This window comes from Oculina patagonica, chromosome 2, assembly GCF_052425735.1.
Source record: "Oculina patagonica isolate OP01 chromosome 2, crgOcupat, whole genome shotgun sequence".
In the NCBI taxonomy this organism is placed as follows: Eukaryota; Metazoa; Cnidaria; class Anthozoa; order Scleractinia; family Oculinidae; genus Oculina; species Oculina patagonica.
Window position 1 is genome coordinate 38,269,753 of NC_135759.1, and position 22,091 is coordinate 38,291,843.

The 22,091-nt window shown below is 38.1% G+C and overlaps 1 protein-coding gene and 1 long non-coding RNA gene across 4 annotated transcripts; one reads left to right on the forward strand and one right to left on the reverse strand.

Moving 5' to 3' along the window:
- Positions 1-944: 944 nt before the first annotated feature.
- LOC144644627 (mothers against decapentaplegic homolog 4-like) lies at positions 945-16,443 on the reverse strand. The gene is made up of 8 exons (XM_078504157.1): positions 15,510-16,443; positions 15,257-15,289; positions 10,697-10,774; positions 7,301-7,390; positions 6,556-6,627; positions 5,459-5,515; positions 4,395-4,589; positions 945-3,841 (listed from the first exon to the last, which is right to left on the reverse strand). Exons 1-8 carry the CDS (start codon positions 16,033-16,035, stop codon positions 3,354-3,356), a joined length of 1,539 nt encoding a protein of 512 aa, XP_078360283.1. The 5' UTR covers positions 16,036-16,443; the 3' UTR covers positions 945-3,353.
- LOC144644629 (uncharacterized) lies at positions 4,749-22,040 on the forward strand. 3 transcript variants are annotated; one of them, XR_013569157.1, is made up of 3 exons: positions 4,749-4,936; positions 7,307-7,393; positions 21,902-22,040. It is a non-coding gene; the product is annotated as an uncharacterized LOC144644629 (long non-coding RNA). The 3 variants fall into 3 exon arrangements; XR_013569154.1 differs by lacking the exon at positions 21,902-22,040 and adding an exon at positions 11,143-11,633; XR_013569155.1 differs by lacking the exon at positions 21,902-22,040 and adding an exon at positions 9,377-9,388.
- Positions 22,041-22,091: the final 51 nt, after the last annotated feature.

The following is a 22,091-nucleotide window of genomic DNA, read 5'->3' on the forward strand; positions in this document are numbered from 1 at the left end:
GGTAAAATTTAAAAAAAAAGGGGAGAAAAAAAAAAAAAAAAAAAAAAAAAAATAAAAAAAAAAAAAAAGTCCAGGAGAAAAAGGCGAGGGTGTATTATACGGCAGTCCACACGTTTGGCAAACGTCATTATTCTTTTATTTCATTTTTGTTTTTGAAATACAATATTCAAAATAATAAGTGACTCTAAGAATACATATAAGGTCATTAACAAACCTCTTATCGAGAGCGCACGGTTCCGAGAAGGATCTTTTAGAAAATGGTACGCCGCTTTAGGTTCCCAGATAGTTAATGCAACATCCTCGAATTCTCATATCACATTCAAAAAATAAAACACAAGCACACAACTGTGTACCTCAATTTTCTTCCTTGCTTGACATGAAAACAAGGTTGTGTTGCCCGCTGGCCACCGCGGCTCCGTCTTTTCTCGGAAGGCGGGAAACCCCCAAAAATGGGACTTACTCCCGCCGCTATTCTCTAGGATGTATTCCTTTCTATGCAACTATCTGAGATACTAAAACTGATAAGTACTCGCTGTTTTACAGCCCAAAAAAAATAAGAAATAGTAAAGAACACACAAAAGGCGGAGTAAATGCAATTTTTGACAGTCCTCCTTTAAGTACGCGTAAAGTTCTGGATGCCACGACAACTAGTCAATTACATCCGTCATGTTGCTTTGTTCAACTGGTTCCCCGAGTCCTCTCTTCCTTTGGGAATGACGTTACGAAAAAGTCATTTGTTTTCGCAAGCTTCGATCACAAGTGCAACAAAAACGAGCGCACACTCGTGAATGAACTTCAAATTTACGCTAAAATCACTTACACACGTACGGAAAGACCTGATTCGTCCCCAGTCGTCTTTTGAGTCCGTCTTGAGCCTTGGACGCTGGACACGGAGGGAATTGCAATAGTCGCATACGAGACGACTGGGGACGAGTCAGCGGAAAGACGGCAATCTAACCTTAACACATTTCATGCTATTAATAGTATTTATTACATTACTCATTAGTATACAGCGTGCACCAAGTTTTACAGGTTCCGCTTGCGCTGCTTCACAAGGTACCCCACCACAAATACTAGTTTTACCTGTTTACTTTAAATGAAGAAAATTAAGAGCCGTGAGTCTGAGACTATTTCCTTGGCAACAAAAGGTCAAGAACCGTAGTCTTCTTCAGGGGGCTTAACATTGATACAAGGGAAAAATCAAGGCGGACTATAATTAACCGTCTTTTCATAGTCTCAAAATTCTCCCAGCTCACGAGAAGATAGCCTCGATTTCCGCCGCCTTCTCGAGTCCGGTCGTTTTCCCGAAAAGCGGCTGGAAATCGAGCCTATAACGGAAAGACTAAGATTTGACGAAAAATTCTATCCTGACGTAGCTTAACAGTGGTTCGGCTGGTGTGCGATGTCTCGGGTACTTACGCGTAAACAATTTGAAACCGAGCAACAACAAGAGCCACTTCGTTCATGGTGTACGTATCTCTCCAGGGTTACGTCATCGGTTTATAATATTTCATGTCAACTATCTCGGACAACTGTTTTTACAGGAGAGCTAAAATTCTAGTATGTACTATCTTCGAAAAACTTAATTGCATCTCCGAACTACATTATTTATTCCAAATTTACTATTAACAAACTACTTGAATGCCAAAAAAAACGAAATAACGTAAGAGGGTCTGAATGGGGTTTAACTGCTGAGAATTTTACGAAATCTTAACCGTCAGCTGAAAAATGTAGCCATTCTTAACTTCGAGATGCAAGATCTACAAAATTTGCCTGTAGCTGAGAAACCGGCAGTGAAATTTTATTTTAGGAGATAGCTTAGAAATCTCCGAAAATTATCTGATAACTCAGATTCCAGACCCCCCCCCCCCCCCCCCCCCCATTCACACCCACTTATAAATCGCATTACTAACCCCTACAACTTGTTAAAACCCCCATATAGTCTTGAATAATCATAGAATACACTGTATACATTCCTTGACAATAAAACACTTTGTGGGAAATAAATCGCTACATGAAAATTTACAATTGAGTAAAAGCAAGTCTAGAAAGCTTATTAATTTTACGAAAATACATTTCTATGTGTTATCTACAAAGCAACGTCACCTTATTGAAGATGAAATCCGAGGCTAAGAAGTTAAAAACATCTCACGTGCAATCGAGTTAGCTTACTAAAACAAGACCTACGATATAAACATTCCGTATTTTCATATTTTCTGAAAACGTGACAACTGACACGGGTGACGAATCAAACTTGGTAACCAGTTAAACCTCAAATAATCTATTATGTTACGTTATCTATTTTTATCTATTTTTTTAGTTAAGACACTTATTTCACCGATCCGGTAATCAAACAACTATTTTACTTGTCAACTATATGGCTACAATTACACCTTGTTCGGTACCTGCCTTGAAATACAGTTAAAACACTTGTCTACCCCTGAAAAAATGACAGATGCATTAACCCTTATCCGTTGAATTAGATTCCCCTGCTTTATCAGACTGATAACACACTTATATACTGAGAAAACCGGTTACCTTTTTCAAGCTACCTAGGCTATGGCTAACACAGTCCTGAACAGTTCCTCGAGTTACAATTTAAATAGCAAATCAAAGGTTATAAAAGAATATTTCGCCTACAAATACAACACAGATCTTCTGGAAGCTCTAAAAAATGCTGAATAGGTACCGCTTGTTCAATTTTGCAGGATCACTGGAATTAAGACACTGTTCACGTATAACTGCTACTGGTTTTGAAGCAAATCGCCTTGGAGGGGTAGGAATGGTCCGTAAAATATAACGAGTCGCGGCAAATTTTAGCCAAATTTTAGTGGTCTCGTCGCCTCGAATTTTTCTTCGACGCCTTCTCAAAGTCTCGATTTCTTTTTCAAAGCTAAAAAGGTCTCGGGCTCGCAGAAAAGATATCAGTCTCGCCGTCTCGCAAAGTCTCGCATTGACCATTCGACACCCCTTTAGGAATAAATGTTTGATAAAGCGTTGGAACTGGTTAACATTTTTGGTACCCTGGGTGCCAGAGGTTTTTCTTGCGCGGTTTCCGGTGTCAGTAGGCGCGGCCTTCGGACGCCGAAGTATTCACCGCGCGCGAGAAAAATCCTCTGGTACCCAGGGTACATTTTCGGCTAACAGAGCGTACTTTTTTCAGCCTTAGACGGCAACACTCAGTGGCACTTCGCCTATTCTCTTCCGCACGAGGAACAATGTAAAGCGCTTAGCAAATGCCTGCTCTCCCTTAATAAAACAATTAAATAATTTATAAAAAATATCACGATAAAAGCCACGTCAACCTCTTAAATTTCTTTCGGGGAAGCCAACAAAGTGCATATACATGTCTATCACGTGTCGTGTGGCCTCGGCTCGTTGATTGGCATAGTGATTAAGATCTCATCCAAAAGCTGCAAAGCGCGATGCAGATGAATTTCAATCCAGCACGGCGTCTCCTTGATGCTTTTTCTCGGGTAGTCTGGACCCCAGCCTTTGACGAAGCTCAGCCGAAGAATACAGAGCCTGCGCAAGTCATCCACGCCCACGCTCATACCGATCTGTGGTAACAAGGCACCAGGTCCCACGCCAGTGGAAATAGCCGCGGCTTGAGCTGCAGCGGCGGCCTGGGCGGCATGGGCCTGTTGTTTGATCTGTCGATAGCACTGGCGCAAATCAAACACTTTGATGTATGCAGATGGGTAGATTTTGTGGACAGCGTCACCTGGGCAACGTCCAGCTTCTCTATCTAAGTAATAGCTTTGTACAAAGACGCTGTGTTCGCTGAGACACCGCACCCATACATCCCCTTCACCTCTTAAATCTAACTGGACTCCTTTTCCTAAAAAAAATACACATGGAATTTCTTAAGGTCCAAGTCTGCTCACAGGCTGCCCGGTCCTGAAATGAATAGAGGGGAGGGGGGTGCTTTGTCTCCAATCTGTTGACAGAACGGACAGCCAGCTCACAGCTGTAATGGCGGCCCCGTCACAGTCATTCAAGATAAGAGTTTCGTAAGCAGCCATCCATTTTTTTCAGGCTACCTTCATGTCTTTTATCGTGAGGGCTATAAGTTTGTGCGATGTGAGTGGTTTAAAATTTCCCGGGAAGCACCTCCTTGATACAGATCGCGCCTAGGGCTCTCAAATTGACTTTTTCCCGTTTCAAAGAAGAACTAAACTATACGGTAATGTCAGTAATGGTACAACAGTGCACCCAGATTGCAACAAAAAAGGTATTCTTGACCCTTGTCAGGGCAGGGTAAATGAGCAAGGAACCTGAAAAAACCCCTTTAAAAACGATTTTCAGGTTTGAACGTTTGGGTTTTTTTTTCTATAGCGGTAAGACGGCAAAAAAAAAGACATAAGAACTAAGATGTATTGTCAATCTCTTACCTATATGCAGCCTTGCCTTTTCGCTAGCCTCAGTTCTGTGGACGTTTGAGAGTTGTCCCAGACAAAATCTACTGCCGCCTGAAGGATCAACATAACCATCTACTGCGACGGACGGACAAGATGACATGACCTTGAAAATCTCGCCAACTTGCTGGTCCAATTCGAAGTAGGATATCGAGCACCAATTCTCGGGAGCTGTTGAGAGAGAAAATGGAAAATGCATTTCAATACCTGTCTGCGTAAGACATTTTACAAAGAAAACAATTTTTTTATCTGTTTTCCTCGGGGGTTTTTCCAACAGTCGACTGCGCTTCCCGCGTAATTTCCCGCCAAAAGAATCGTGCACGAAAGCGAGGCTGCAAGTGACGCCCTGATTTTTCAACACGCTTTACTCGCTCTATTATTTTTCTTTCTACTGAAACAAAGCAAAGCAAAGCAAAGCAAGCAAAGCAAAGGCATCCCCGTTGTTCTACCAAGCTACTAGATGTGATTTTTGCTAAATTCAACACGTGAAAATATCCCTGTTTACGTCCCAAACAAAGGTAAGAAAAGCTTCTAATTTCCCTTTTGTAAAGGCAAATGTTAGCTGATAGAGAAACCTGGTAGTCGTGACCTCGATTTGTATAAAAGCTTGTCTTAAAACCTGTCTATATATGTCAGGTCTTTGTGTTTTCTATTGAAACGTTTCCTACAGATAGATGCAGTAAAACCATATGCAACAAACAGAATTTTGCATTTAATGTTATAATGAAAAAACGATCATAAAACATTAAGACATTCCAGTTGATCTGTACAGTAGATCTTTATATTTGCACAACAAATTTCTTTGCTGGCTTAGCTAAAAAAGTTAACCCTCAAAACGTTAAGGAATACATTTGAAACTGAACAGTAATAAACTAGCAATGACTTTTTAACCCTTATTTTCAACAACACCGAAAGTTGGAGACGAAATATGCTAACTAAACCTGGTTTGACAAAAATCTCAACCAAAACTGGTGGGAGAATACTCTGATACATGTTCTTTTAATCAAGTCAACCAATGACTGCATTGTGAGTGTACTTACGGGGGTGTTTAGAAATAGGAGCACCATCTTGGACTTCAGATGTTTGATCTTGGCTCCCTGTGCAAAGCAAATTAAAATTGCAATGTAAAATATTATGTTAAGGCCCAGAGTATTTCAGACTGTAATCTTGTTTCTGGGCTCACAATGAAATGGGTGACATCTACAGTATGTAATCATACAAGAGGATTCTTAAACAGATTATACAATGTATGTCATACATTTTCTAGTATTGGAAGTACATTTATGACCAAGTGAATGGAATGGTTTTTCTCCCATTAAAAATTGAGGAAATACAGCCAGGGTAAAACGTATTACAATTTACATGTAAAATATATCAGACTTTACTTGTTTGTTTGTTTTTGATTTGTTTTTCTGTTTGTTTTTTTCCACAAATTTTTTATAAGTTTCTATCCTTTTGGTCTTTCAATTTACATGGGCCACATTAGACACAGCATCACTTTATGAACGATGGGTTCTCTTATTTTTGATAGCCAGCTCTTAAACTGAGTAATTCCTTCATGAGTGCAACCCAGCCATTAGTCACCTCTCTCAAGGAAAAGGCCACCATGACACTGATGTGAGGAGTGGGAGGGAAAAGGGGGCAAAGCATGGGCTGGAAATGACGGATGTTTACAAAAAACTAAAAAATCAATCAATCAACAACTTTATTAATGTGTCAAAGGAATCCTTCTAGCCGAGAGTGAAACACTCTCTACTAATAGGGGACACATAAAATAAATAAAAATAATAATAATAAAAAGACTTAAAATTGATATTTACAATAAAAACAGACTAAAATTTAACTACTCTATTTACAAATTATTTCAAGACTCCGCATCACTATTAACCACCGGTTTTTTACTGAGGGAACACTGTCATACTTTTGCTTTAACTACAGATTTATATGCCTGTAGCTGGTTCCTTATTTACTGTAGAACTTTACATAGTAAATGGTTTGAACCCAGGAGTATCAGTAGTTTGTATCATGCGATTATCTAGGTGAGAGAAGTTCTGAAAAGAACTGTTGTTGGAATTATTCTCACCAGATGATCATGTATACTAGTTTTACAACTGTATTATCATTAAAACAAACTTACAATAACCAGTCCCTGGGTGTGGTCCAGGGGTGTATGTGGCTGATCCCTGTGCACCCCAGCCAGGTGGTCCAGCTACAATGAAAGGCAAAAACATCTTGTTAGACTTGACGTTGTGGTAAACGGGGTCAAGTCAAAGGGATGTGAAACAGGAGAAACAATTCCCTTTGTTTGAGTTACCACAATGTTTTTGATTTAGCACTCTAGGCTTATCACAGCTTCTCAAATCATCAACAATTCTTCAAGTACGTTAAACAAAGGGAATCAAAACTGTGACAGTAGTTTGGATATCTAAATCTAAATCAGCATAGATTATCAGGATTTTTATCTCTGTCTACGCTTACATTTTAGTTTCAATTGAGAAGATATACACTAGAGAGACTGTCATTACATTTCCAAACACCTTAAATTTCTGTAAAAAACACTTTTCTGTGACAAAGAACTTTCACAGAACTGTCACAGAATTTTGAAAAATACCCAGTAAAAAGATTGAGTTGATTATCATTTAGAAGTTGATTACTTTAGGTAAATTAACCACTGATTCAAATAAAGCTTTTGCAAATCTGCTTAGGCAGTTAATTCACCTTTATTAACTTCTAGTTGATAATCAATTGACTCCTGATGCAGCACAGCAGTTTCTTTAAAAACTTATCACTTTGTTCAGATTGTAAATACAAGTTAGTTGCCACAGCGTTATAACCCAGCCATTCAATATCTGTTGTTAATCCTAAGTATACTTGTACTATACCTGAAGGGACGTGACCCATGTCAGCAGGAGGATGCATCCCAGGATACATTTCATGTGGGGGACCTACCACTGACGGAATCGTTTGGCTACCTGGTGAGTAAAAGTTCAAACATCGTATTGTATGGTTAAAAGAAACTATTTTTCATGTTTGCCTCCAGAAACACTTCAAATAAGGGAAACTTGTTTTAATGGTACAGTAAAAACCCGCGTATAAGAACACCTATTTTGGCGGTTCAGGCTGATTTGGTTCTTATATAAAGGTTATAATCTGCAAAATCAGCCTGTAAGTGTTCTTAAGTGTTCTTAAAAAATGTTTCTTAAAATAAGGAACATACTAGGCTACCAATAGATGAAATCAATATATATGCACAAAATTGTATTTTAATTTTAATAAAATTGATAAATCAAGGCAATACTGTACTGTAATTGGGGTGGAACTATTATGTGTGCAATGAAAAGTAGTGTTGATCTTTGATATGTTTCCATATAAGAACAACTTTCATTTTTCAGGCTGAATGTGTTCTTATATAAATGGTGCTTTATTTCCTAAAATCAGGCCTGGGTGTTCTTAATCCACTTGTTCTTATAAGCGGGTTTTTACTGTACTACTGACTTCTTTTAGCTATACTTTGTGTCATAGAAGACAATTGAGCTCTCTCTCACAGCAAATTTTAAATTATGAGCAAGACGTTAGTCAGTGACACAAGTTATTCAAGCTTGTCACTGACTAACATCTTTCACATAGAGAAAGCTGTGGTGAGAGCGCTTGCCACCCACCAATGTGGCCCGGGTTTGATTCCTGGACCTGGCTTCATATGTGGGTTGAGTTTGTTATTGGTTCTTATCCCTCCACAAAAACCAACCTTTTTTAATTCCAATTCGATCTGGAAGCAGTGGACGACTAGCCACACTATGGATGTGCCACTGTAAATTTCTATTTATTTATTACCGGTAGCTCTGGATGCAAAGTGCACATACATGTAGCTAACATGAGTCAGTGCACCAATAAAATATCAATATGTTGATCAACATGACTGAGAACATTAACTTTTATTTAACAACACAGACACAAAATAACTTTATTTTATCTTTAAACTGAAAGTAAAAATTTACATGGGAAATGAGGTGTAATACATCATAGTGGTTTTTTCTTGACTTTAGACCAATCTTCCAATCAGAGTAAAGTTCATAATATTGGCAATTTAAACATGTTCTAGCTTCGTAAACAAACTCATGATCCTTTCTGTGTTAAATTGTATAAACAGCGACAAAATTTCAACCAAAAATGGGATGGCATACCATTTAAAGTGCTGCCTCAATTAGTAATAGTAATTGGACTGAGTGGAGTACAATTCAGGGAGTAATCGGGCGAGTAATTTCAAAATCGGCCAAGCGCGCAGCGCGAGGACGATTTAAAATTACGAGCTCGATTACTCTCTGAATTGTACGACACGAGGTCCAATTACTAATTAATCATATCAATAACAAAATTCGAGGTTAGGAAGTCTGAGAATCGTTTTTAGTGTGAAAAAGTCAATGGTAAATTCAACTGGTTATGCAAACAGTGGCAAAACAGCAAGAAAAAACTCATTTATATGCGCGTGATTGACGCCCGAATGGCGTAGGTGTCCAATTACAGGTATCCAATTTAAAGTTGCTCAAATTAGATACCTGTAATTGGACACCCACGTGATCTCGCGCCGATTACGCGACAAATAGGTGCGCGCAGAACCAATCAAAATCGAGAATTTTGTTATAGATACGATTAAGGTACACCATGGGGGTGATTGCAGGATATTTTAAAACCCAGTGGCCTGTTTCTCGAGGGTCCCAAAAAGTTTTCACACCTGGAAAGCCATAGCCAACTCTCAAACCTCAAGATTACAGAACTGTTTTATTTCATTATATTTTTAATATGAACAGAGGTTCCCTTCATACAAAGTTTCAGGCCTATGCACTTCTCTGTTTTTAAGATACAGATAACTAACAATGACTTTCAAGAAATGGGCCCCTTAAATTTTCTTAAATTTTCTCCTTATCATTCCAGAAACAAAACACTTTTTCTTTCTAAAATAGCTCCTTGTTGACACCCGTGTAAAAAAGAGACCGGGATCCCGCCACGAACGGGGATCCCGCCAAGATGGCGATATCAGCCGGGATCCCGGCCGGGAAAAAATTCCCGGCACGTCGGGATCCCGCCAAGAATCTTGCCGAGACCGGGATCCCGGCAAGATAGCAGACTTCCCGCCGGGTTCCCGCCTGGGTAGAATTTCCCGCCACGGATCCCGGCAAGAATCTTGCTGGGAATTATATTCTTGCCAAGATCCCGCCAAGAAAAAAAAAAATTCCGGCAAATTTTTTACAGCGTGAATAAATCTCGGTAGTGTTCCCGGCGAGAACTCACTTCTCAGAACTCACCGGGAGAAAGTCGATGCTTTGAAATTCTCAAAAATAATATTATGCTGTGGTCGGAACACAAGTCATGGCGTGTATTGATGAAATAAACTTAAAGTACTGAAAGTAGTACTTTATAAACCAGTTTGATTTTTAAAATGTTGAAAAATATTTAATACGTGACGGTGAGCCGCGGACGTGATTCCCACGAGGAAAGTTTTATCAGTCTAGACAAACTGGCGCGACAAAGAGGCGCGTGATAATAAGTGAAGATAAATTAAAAGATAAGAATTTTTATTGATTCGCGGTCTGTTTTTCAAGCTTTTGAAACTCTTTCTTACCTTTGAGGAACCTTAATACCTTTGAACAATCCAATGACGAACGTCTATGACAAATTTCTGTCGGCCTTTTTTTTTCCAATTGCAAATATAATCAGGAATTCGCTGTAATTGCGCTTTTTGCATTAAAAAAATCATCTAGATGCTATTTTTATTGTGGCTCCGAAGAGGTTATCAGACTGAGCTTTATATTTTTAGAGTTTATTTACCTTCCCATAGACCACACACAGCGCTTCACACGGCGAAGATGTTCCCAGAAATATTCCCGCCTTTCCCCGCAAGGTGTTGTGAACTGAGCGTTTCGATTGGCTGACTTAAGTCACGTGGGCAATTGTACACGCCACCCGCAGGCAGAGAAAAAAATCATTTTGAGTTGGAGTGTTTTCTCTTCACAATCAGGGCTGGAAAATGTGTTTTTAAGTCCGCCGGGAATCTTGGCAAAATTTCAAGGTTCCCGACGGGATTATGGCCGCCGGGAATTTCGTTTCCCGCCAGGAATCCCGGTCAAAATCCCGCCGGGATCCTGCCGGGATTTTATGGCCGCCGGGATTTTTATTCCCGCCAAGAATCCCGGAAGTTTGGAACATACGATCTCCAAGACAAGCAAAAATTTCAAGAGATTTTATAGATTAAATGAAGCTGCAAACAACAAGACATTACAAACCAGGATAATGATGAGCAGTGGGCCCAACAGCTTGACGGAAATCAGGATCTGACTGTGAATTTCCACCATAAGCTCCATCTAAAGAATAAAACAAGCAAAATTAATGTAAAACAATGATTTAATAACCTTGTCGGAAACCAAGATTGAGGATCTGGCTGTGAATATGTGTACTGTTTCGCTGTTTCACCAGAGGCTTGTTCTAGTGTCGTCTGACTTCAGAGACTTTGCAAATGTTCTGGTACTAAATTCCTCTTTTGGATTATAACACAGAGAAATCTGACAGTTAAGGTACATGAAATCTTCAATTCTACAGTTTTAATCATCATTTTGTTTTGTTTCCTTTCGTTTCACAAATTACAGTATAAAGCCTCACCAACATATAGACCACAAGTCAAAGAAGTAAAACATTAAATCAACTGACAAGAAAATCATTAATCTTTACTCAGGACTTGCTCAATATCAAATTTACAAACATCAGGTGCTGACCAGAAGACCACAGGCTCAGGTTGGGTGCAGTATCGAAAGTGTATCCAAAGCATCACATTGAATATTTTTCACGAGCATCGCTTTTTTTTATTATTTTCTCGATATCACAGTTCTGTATTATTTACTGACTCAGTTCTTGTAAACATGGATCAAGGTCTCGATCATTACTGGTGTGGAATTCTTGGACTTATTGAAATCCTCTAACATGGTGGATCACTCAATGAGAATTCTTTTTAGACTTTTAATGTTTAGTACAATGTCAAAATGGTAAACACCACTTTCTTTTTATGTTTTGACGGCGAAAATTGCTTTAAAAGAAAAAAATTAGTCACAAGAATGTTGCTATTCATGTGATTTATCATACATGTTGTTTTACTTTACTTCACCATGAAAGCTTCACTGCTGTGTTTAAATAATAAACATTACATTGAATTCTTCTGATATCAAACAATTTTTTGGTCACTTAATCCTTTTGTGAAAACTCTACATGGGAATTGTGGAGCCAATTATGAAAACATGTAAAAAAAGGCTGCAGCACATTTAGAAATGCACTAAAATGGCCTTTTTTCTGCTCACTTCACAACACTGAGTTTTAGTGATCACAAGCCCATATCCTAACAAAGATTTTGAACATCATTTTATGACTGAATTCCAACACCTTGAGTTTCTACACAGCTGATACTCATGTAAACACCTCAATTTACAGACTGACTGCATTCTCTATATTCATTCTCTCAAAATTCTTCTTGGTGGAAACAATTTTGATTTGTGTGGTCAACAAAATAGCTGTGTTGACATAATGAGAATCAAAACACCAATTAAGGCAGAGCACATTTAAGCCACAGATTGAAACTAAGACTGCTAATTACAGGATGTCTCCCGCCAATACCACTTTCAGCTTCTAGAACATTATGAAAAATTCCATAAAATTTCAAAAAATAAGCCGTTAGCTTATATTGCTCACAGTCCCTTTCAGGTGGGCTTATTTTTGGGGAGGGTTTTGGGGAGGGCTTCGGAATTTTTCAGTATACACGTACCAAGTCAGGTATACCAAGCAACTTGACCTTGTTGTGTACTGACCTTAACTCTTACATCCACAAATATATTGAATATATTAAGTAATAAGTACATGTAATATTTAACCCTTTAAAAACCATTTAATCTAACCTGTTCACATATGTAACCAAGTATCAAGACTGACAATGGCTGGCATCATCATCATCATCATCATCATCATTTTATTAGCCACTTTAGAATTATAATTTTACAGCAATAAAAGGGCAAGGAGACCTCAAAGAAATCACCAGGCTTTTAGGGAGGCACCCGGCCTCGGTTATCAATGTTAGTAATTTAGTTTTGGATGTGCGGCTAGGTCAATTCAGACTCATTTCATTAAAAATTTAATCATTTTTTTCTTAAAAGTAGGAAAGCTAGACAATTACCAGTGATCAATATAAGCTAATAGAATTAAGTCTTCAACTTGCTGGAAGGTACACAAATTGATTGTTTTGGCGCAATGCCAAATACTTAGAGCAAACATTAAAGGAAACATAATCCGATTCTTTGTCCCATGCTCGTGTCATTGTTGAACAATTCATGTTCATTATTTATCACCGAGCTAAAGATTTACCATCTTTATTATTTACTACACACTTGAAGATTTTGACATTGCTGATCTTAGCAGTATGTAGGACGCGCGTCACATATCAACCTAGGGCCCAGCTCACCACGAGTTGAAATCTCGTAGTTCAGTCGTGTAGAGCGCCCAACCAGTATCTGGGAGGCCATGGGTTTGATTCCCATCGGAGACTCCGATTTTTTCTTTGTCCCATGCTCATGTCATTGTTGAACAATTCATGTTCATTATTTATCACCGAGCTTAAGATTTACCATCTTTATTATTTACTAGTTCTTTCTCAGTTCCCAGGAGTATTTTGCTTTGTGTTCTTCACAGCGATTTCTTGTTGTGCTAGCCATCTCTGTTCACATCTCATTTATTCCTGTAGTAAGTTCTACTGGGTGGTTGATTACGCAAAACGTAGCCATCCAAAAATATGAAATGGAGGCAGGGCAACAAAAAAAGAATGCCATTACAAGGCTGTGCTCTAAGAAAAATTACAAGGAGCCTAAAGGTTCCAAACTATGAGATCCAGGGTGCCCAGCATAAAGCTTATATGAAGGGAATAAGATTATCTGGTCGCCCAAAGACAAAAGTTAGTCGCCTGAGGGACCGGGGCACCCTTAGAGCACAGCCCTGCATTAAGAACCAAACAAACTGAACAGGATTGTAGTAATGTGCATGTGTGATTCCACATATATTTTCAAACAAAATTTGTCTGGAACAAAACAACATAACAGAGAAAGACAGGGATCTCACAAAAAGCATTCATGTTTTGACATCACGGCTCAACTAGTCCAAGGTCCCAACTTTGCATGGTGGTTGACCCAACCAGAAGTGAAATTTCACATTTACGGACGGTAGATTTGACCATGAAAATAAAAAGATCAGGGATCAAGGCTTGCTTGTTTTTTTTTTTTCCTTTTTTTCTGCATTAGGCAATTACATGTATCATCAAATTAGTCAGGAATACAATAAGGGTTAGTTTCCTTTTAAACTGCACATAAATAAATAGAAAATAAATCCTATTCTCTGGTATTTATATACATACTGTATATATTTAATTTTTTGTTCTCTAAAATTAATGAGCAAATGATTGAATTTAGTTTCTTAGTTAGATAATTCTACCTAATGTTATTAATTATTATTGACTAAGAACAATGCCACAGATGAACTGTTATAAACCAAACATAGGGCTATTTTCCAACAACTTTTCCACTCTGCAATGAATTGAACTGAAATGCTATCAGTTGTATTTATTTAACAATTCATTCCTCTTTATTTATAAGCTGGAACTATTTTTCCAACTATATATTCAATGTTGACAACTGCTTCAATTGTGTTGGAAATATTATTTGGTTTTATCAGTTTTGTTCCTCCTATTTACCCACAACAAAAAGGCAATTTGATAGTTAACACTGATAAAGCCAAGAACAAATATTAAACACCCCTCTGAATAGAAAACACAAACTATTTTTCAAAATCAGGTATTCTATTCTTCTCAGAAGCTATCAAACATTCAAGAGAACCAGAAAAGCCACACAATGGAAAACAAATATCTCTCAAAAGCAGGCATGGACACCAAAAATCAAGACAGCCATTCAGCCACTTCGCACAAGTGATTATTTTAGGCTTTCCCACAAAACGAAAAATCGTTGACTCCAATGATTGCTAAAATAAGCTTAGAAGCAATACAAGCTTTTGTAATTTGAAAAGCTGCACTTGTCGAAACAATTCGTGAGAACAATAGAGGAGAATGCATGTCGTGACAGTACCCGTTTACATTCAATTTCCTTGTTTCACTATTTTTATGTCATTCATGAATGAGGATATTAGAGTGATACAGATGTTGAGGAAGTTGTTTTGCGTGTGGTGTATAAAAATTGTGTGGGGGTTTTGAGGGAATTTTTCCTTCAAAATATGGTAGAATGAAAAAAAAAAAAAAATATTAATAAAAAAATTTATCACTTTCGTCATTAAGCTCTCTTTTGTCTTTTAATGATTTCATTTTACAACTAGGTTCCAGGCGAAATTATATTTGGGATCCGAACACATAGTGTTCTCGAACAAACGATCAAAATCTCGACAAAGAAAGGGGAGCGACTGGGGCTATTGTCTGCTCCCAGTCAGGCATTTACTCCTCAAATGAAAACAAAAGGTGGACAGGCCACGTGTTTCGTAGCAGACAGAAAGTCTGGAATTGAACAAAGATATCGCCATGAAATTTAATTGCACATCGAAACCCATAGTAACTTTTGTCTGTTTCAAAGGCTCGGATGGGACAACATTGACAATACATTTAAACAAATACTTTCTATCAAAGATGGAAAACGAATTGGGCATACAAACACAGAACATTTGGTGATAAAAAGGGAAAAAACACGGCGTCTTGCTTGAGCCGCTTACTATAAACATCAAAACACTGATATCAAGCGTACGCTGTATATTAAACCTACCTGGATTCCTTGACAAAGCCAATCCGGTGATGTCTGTGAAAAAATGAGACACGAATTAGTTAAGTCTTATTTTCCGTTAAAACACACAAGCAAATAGCAAATCCTAACAAACAGTCTGTGAATTGGGTAAAATGATAGAAAGAACACCATGTGTAGACTAAACTATCGGCGAAGTACAAGCCATGGACTGTAATATACACTGTCAGACAAGTCGAATTTATAATATTGAAGCTCGATATTTTTGTGTACTTACCCGGCGAGACGACTCGTTCATAATGATAAGGATTCACGCAAACGCTGTCACACTTTAAATCAAAAGCAAACTGGCAGTACTTGACGTGCTTTAGCTCGTTCTTGTGCAAATCAGGCCACCTCCAGATTCGCGCGTAAATAACATGGGGGAAACCTTTCCGTCCGGCGACTTGCAACCTTCCGTCCAGTGTCCGTTGAATTGTAACGCATTTCGAAGGATGCGTTCCGCCAGATGTTATAGCGGTGATCAACGAGTCCAGTTCGTCCCTTTTCTCCTTGAGTTTCTTCACGAGAGACTCGATAGCTCGCTTGGCGAACGACTCCGATTCACCGCCTTGTCTGTGGCACATCAGGCTGTGAACGATACTCAAGCAGGCATCCGAGCTGTTCGGCGCCACGGCCATCTTCGACAGCCTCTCCGCGACGGAGCTCGGCGTAGCAAACAGGGATGTGTCGAACTGTTCTTGGCCGGTGTTGGGAGAGTCTATCCTGTTATGGATTTCAGACAATAACGACAAGTCGCACATGAATGTTGCCACCAGGAACAGAGTTTCAAATCACATGCATATAAACGTACAACAGAGCCCGCACGATGTCACGACAAAACGACAAGACCACTCACTGTGCATGCGCAAATGTTACATGTACCAAAAAAAATGCCACCCCCACCGTACCCCCATGCAAAATTGACTTAAGTTATATTGTTGCCATAAAGTTCTTGAAAAGTTTTCGTTGATCTTTGAACCGACTTCGTGTGATAGACTTTTGTCGTGGTTGGTAGGGACGCATATCAGAAATAATGTGTTTGTATGGAAATTTATTAATTTATTGAAAATCAGTTTAGTTTGTCAAACTAAAAATAGAACGCCTGTTCGTAGATTAATCTTCCAACCAGCAACTCTTTTGTTCACACAAATCTATTTTTAACACATTCAAACCGCCATAATAATTTACTTTTAGCGCCACAGCAGGAAAACACGAGTTCTTGCCACGGCTTTTTTTGTGATCGACGATCAACGTTTCCTGTTTCGAGCTTATATCCATTATGAGAAATCGCAGCATCATTTGCTGTTTAAATTGGCCTTACAATACATATTTTCCGAATGTGTCCCGAAGGCCATACAAACATTTCCGATATTTTGGGAAGATTTCCGATACTTTCCGAAGTCATCCGACGAAGGTCCGATGATCTTTCATCAAAATATTGATAAATTTTGGTTCATTTGTCAGAAGAAAATTACAGACTCGTCAGCAGACATGACGTTATCGTCATTTTCGCATGTTAAAGATAGTTACGATTTTTCACAGTGAGAGAAAGCCTTGTAAATCACTCTTGTTCAACCTTAGTTGATTAAGGACAAATTAAGTGATTTAGCAACTCCTGTTGCAATAAAATTGCATTAGAAAATAGCTGAAAATAGTTGAGGAATCTTACTTTTACAATTAAGCATATTATAACTAAAGACCACATGACAGAAAAGGGTAACTTTTGTGAAGAAAAAAAAAACAACTTCGCAGATTTTTTGAGCAACTTTTAAGCAACTTTTTGACAAATTGTAAGCAACCTTTTGGGAAATGCCGAGCATTTTTGTAGACAGCCACAGTCATCAAGATGTAACCTGGCAAATATCGAAGATTAGCTTCCGACCGAATTGTTATTTTCTAATCCCGTACACTCACTGCTATTATACAACCACACGTACATTGAGCCTACTTATGAAATCATTGTATAACTAGCTTTAAATCCTTAGGTTTATCTTCTCTTGGTTTTGAGAGTTTTAGCATGTAAGCGGCATTTCAAGATGTACCTAAACTTTTCATTCTCAACATCTCTTCCCGATATAAACCCAAACATTTTTTAGTGAAACGAAAGAAGCTTATAGTTTTTCAAGGAGCACTAAAGCAGATAGTTCGTTTTCACGCAAAATCCGTCTTTAGACTCTATATACTAAGACATATAACCAGGTGCACTAAAAAAATTGTCTTAGTTCTTGTGGATGGATTGTACGTCTTTATTTTAAAAATGACAATTCACCTGGAAAAAGTACTTTTTGATAAAGGAACTGATAAAGAAAATCTCAAATGGCCCAGCAACGCGCTACGAAACGTCTTCAAACTATGTTTCACTGTGTTACAAGAAAAATATTCCCGCTCTAAGGAGGACAACATTGATCCGATATAGGATACTTTCACTTGAAAAATTTCCAGTTCGCACCCGTTACAGTAAAAAACCTTGATGCATCGTCAAAAGTGCGGCAGTTTGGGTCTTCAGTTCTTCTCCGATCTTTTGCAACCAGTCAACGACGACGAAGGCAGTACAGTATATGTGAAAAGATTGGAAAGGGCTTTTACAAGGGCTACAATTAGGTAAGTTTACATAACATAACATAACATAAAACTTTATTTATCCTCGAATTTGTTATAGCTAAGACAAGCTAGTTTCTTCGAGAAGATTGGAAAGGGCTTTTACAAGGGCTACAATTAGGTAAGTTTGCCACCCAACGTTTTAAGGCAGTAACTAAAAGAATTTTTAACTTCTTTCACAGTCAGTTAACTTCTTGTCTGATAACGTTATGACTGAAACATGATGGAAAGTTTAGCAAATACCTTTTGTATAAGGACCTTTGACAGTTGATATGTTGAGTCTTCCAGCTTTTTCGCCAACTGAAGATTACTGAATACTGTTAGTGTCATTTATCCAGTTTAAGAACCGAAACGAATAAACAAAATATTGGGGCTCAAATAAACGCCGGATCCAGGAGCACAGCATAGACATAACAAATAAACCCACGTCCCCGGAATTAAGATATATTTGAAGCTATCTCGTAAACAGCTAGCTAGCGCGCAAAACTGCAACGTGCATGTACACGTGCGTTCAATTCCGGGGGTGGGGGGGGGGACTCCCTTACGTGAACTATATAGGTATCGATTTTGGAGTCAAGTCTGAAATAAGGTAAGGAAAATGGTATATTTTGGTCTGAAATAGCACGTTCTTTGCTGATGTCTTTGTTTACATTTTGCCTCATTAGAACACGACTGCGTAGAGAAGGCAACATGCTATATACAAATTGACTCCAGACGTTTAAAGAGACCGTGAAACTTAATAATTGGCGAAACTTTCAGCTCTTTAGGTGTAATATTGAAGGAGATATTGCTTTCAAAAACTCAAATGTTTTGGTGACAAAAGCGCTAATGAGCTCATACATTCTTTGTAAAATTTTGAGTTTTCAAACCCGCGTCAAAGAAAAAGTATTTAATACATCCGGCTTAAATTTATAGGAAAAGTTTATCGTGCCATGCTCTTTCAATATTCGAATCGATATTTTTGTAGCTCGATCAGAAAGTGAAACTCTTACGCTAATGAGGCAAATATTTTAAACAAAGATTCCCCTATATGGCAAGGGTTTCTGGAAGCACGCCGCACACTCCCACCCACATTTTCGGAGAGTACCCCCCTGAACTTACTTCGCTTACTTTACGTAGGATTGGGTTGCAAACAGTCTAGACCAGTCGGTAATAAGATTATATAGCGTACCATACTCTACAATTCACCGAATGCCATGTATGACACCCTGTTTTATATAAGAACGTATAATTTTCGGCCGAGGCCAAACGTTCTTATTTTTTTCGAAGATTTGAGCCTAGAATGTTCTTAAAATGTTCTTATTTTTTAAATTTATGGAAATTCACTCCTAACAAATATACATGTTAACGTCACGGGGAAGGGAGTGTTTGTTCCCGGATGGATTTAAATTAAGATCGATTCATTCTGTACAGTAAATTTGTCATTCACAACAAATACGAAAAATAAAGATATCCACTATTTGGAGGGCCGTAACCAGACCTTTGCCATAGACGAGGCAAGATCTTGCTAGGGGCTCTGGGGGCATGCATCCAGAAAATTTTGAAATCTAGACGTCCTGAAACTCTTTCAAAGACATTTTTCATGACGCATTTCTTGAGAAAATCAATCTTGTCCAACTGGGATTACTTTTCCAACAAGACATATTTTGGTTTTAATTTTGGGTAAATTTGAAAGTTAGACGAGGCAAGTGCCTCGCCTTGCCTCTTGCTAGTTTCGGCCCTCATTTGAAGTCACTTTTCTGATATACAAAATTTAAGGCAAAAATGAATGATACCCAAAATAATAGTTTTATAATAGTAAGGTAGAGAAACACCAAAAAAAAGAATAATAAAGTGAAAACAAAAACGGCAAAGTTGAAAAAACTGGCCATTATTTTCGAGCTGCGCCGTCCTTTATGTACTAATAGCTGCTTTATTAGGGTCTCTATAACTTGTTCCTTCTGAATGCAGGAGAGCGCAAAAAGGTTTAAAGTATACTTCTAGGGCAATAAATGCGTTTGATGTAAATTTCATTTTATGGTTTCCTTCAGCACAAAATCATAGGTTATCTGTACTCGTTTCGCGGCATTTGCAATCCCTCTTCTGTGTAGAGTTTGACAACAGACAGCGTCACTACACACCTAGTGTATCAAGAGAAGGTGACATCCGCATTTATTTTTTTATTGTTTGCGTTGAGGTATTTTACAATACACTTCGCTCTAAATCCATGCAGTGAACTTTGGCATTTATGACGAAAGTAATCATCAACGAAGATCGAACTTTAAATAAACGCCTCCAGCGTTCAATACAGTCAGTCTGGTGTTTAGAACCTTACTGAATCCGACCCACACACACCGTATCAGCTGTAGGCCTGAAAGGATATTTAATATGGAGAACTACTTTTGTCTTTTCAATGTGATGGAAATGTTGTTTGCCTTTTTTTCGATTTAACGTTTTTTTTTTTTTGCGAGAAAATGACGTCATACAGATAATTCATTTTCACCTTACGACAAAGCTGATTGCGAAAGGATAAGTTGAAACAAATTCAAGTGTGAAAAAAGCCATGATTAAGAAGATATTGCATGTGAAAGATTGAAACTTGCCAAAATTCTAAAAATAGGACCGAAAAAGCAGAAAACTGATAATTCAGACTAATTAACCCTTTTCAGGACCGAATTTTCACATTTTATTTCGCTTCCATCTTGTTTCAAAACCTTGCATTAGTTTAGTTAGAAGGTGAAAATAGAATTTTGCTGCTAGTGGTACATTATGACGCCATTTTCCCGCTCAAACCCTTAAAATCGAAAAAGAGTAGGCATATACCCTTTTATAAGCCTACAGTTGACCCAGTTCTGCAACTAGCAAAATACAACTGAACGTGATGTTTATTTTGTCCATTTTTTTTTATTTTTATGTTGTTTGCGACAGAAATGATTACTACTCAGAGTATGCACGACCGGGTAACATATGTACTACAAAGGAAGGAAAACCAAGTGATATTCCGTCAGTATAACAACTGTTTCCTTAATTATAAAAATAGATCCACCAAAACCGTAAACAATATCCCCCCAGCTGCCGGGAAAAGTCCTTCTGCTTTTGCAACAGCACGTATCGGATGATAGGTAAACTGGCGATGAAGAAAGCAATGTTACTTGGCCGAATTTTCTTTACTAATAAAGCTTTTCTCGGGAATAGACAGGACTCGGTTCTTTTGGTCTACACAAAAGTACTTTTTTTTCTAAGAGCGTCTACCTTATTCACTAATTTTCGCGAAAATTCGGAAGGTGTGTTTTGCAAGTAGTATAAGTATGAATTATTAAGAGCCTGTGTAAGTTTAATGGAGTCTTTATTGTAAGAGGGGAACACATAACTGTAACTAAAACCTACGTCCATTTTCAATCATCCCCAATGTAGTTATTTACAGGAGCCGAAAAGAGATATAGAGGGGAGGTGCCAGGGTTCTGGGGCCCCCACCTTAATTTTAGGTCAAACTGAGGCCCAGAGCCTAGAAAAATGATTTTCTAGAGCAGGCCCCCTCTTATCTTTACACAAGATCTCGTTCCCAGAGCTCATGGCATTTTGCCCAGGAGACATTCAGACCCTGCCTCTTCCAATATCTTACACATTCAGTGACAGTCATTTAGATAAACCAGCGTCTTCAGGGTAGCAGTGCAGTGGATGATTCCCCCTAGCTATCTCAAAAATGCTGGAAGATGCATTGGAAAAAAAGGCCCTTTGCTTGGAACTCATTTCCAGAAATTATAAAAACTGCGACATCACTAAATGACTTCATTACAGCAATCCGACAATGTACTTTTAGCTAAGACTTTTTATCATTGGGGAGGGGGTGAATAGAACAAACTTTGTAAATTTGTATTTTTATATGTAAGTAGTTAACGGATATAATAATATTGTTATTTCTATTTTACTTATTTTATTTTTATTTTTATTTTTTAATATATATATCACTTGTTTCTCGAAGAAACTAGCTTGTCTTAGCTATATTAAATTCGAGGATAAATAAAGTTTTATGTATGTATGTATTTGCAGTTGGGGTCATTTGATCAGTTGGGGTCATGTGGCTGTGGAAAATGTTGCTGGAGGGCAAGGACTTGCCCCAAGAGCCAAGAATAGTTCAGAAGGGGTAACAGTCAACAACCATCCAATAAAGAAAAGGACTGGAGTAAAAACCGTGGGATAAAATTTCAAGTGTGCAGAGAGAAATGAGTCAAAAACTAAA

Excerpts from the sequence above, each read along its gene's own strand:
- LOC144644627 (XM_078504157.1), bottom strand. The coding sequence starts at position 16,035 with ATGTGCGACTTGTCGTTATTGTCTGAAATCCATAACAGGATAGACTCT. Across the intron at positions 6,628-7,300 it reads CATGGGTCACGTCCCTTCAG|CTGGACCACCTGGCTGGGGT; the intron begins GTATAGTACAAG and ends CTTTCATTGTAG. Across the intron at positions 4,590-5,458 it reads TCCTATTTCTAAACACCCCC|CTCCCGAGAATTGGTGCTCG; the intron begins GTAAGTACACTC and ends CTCTCTCAACAG.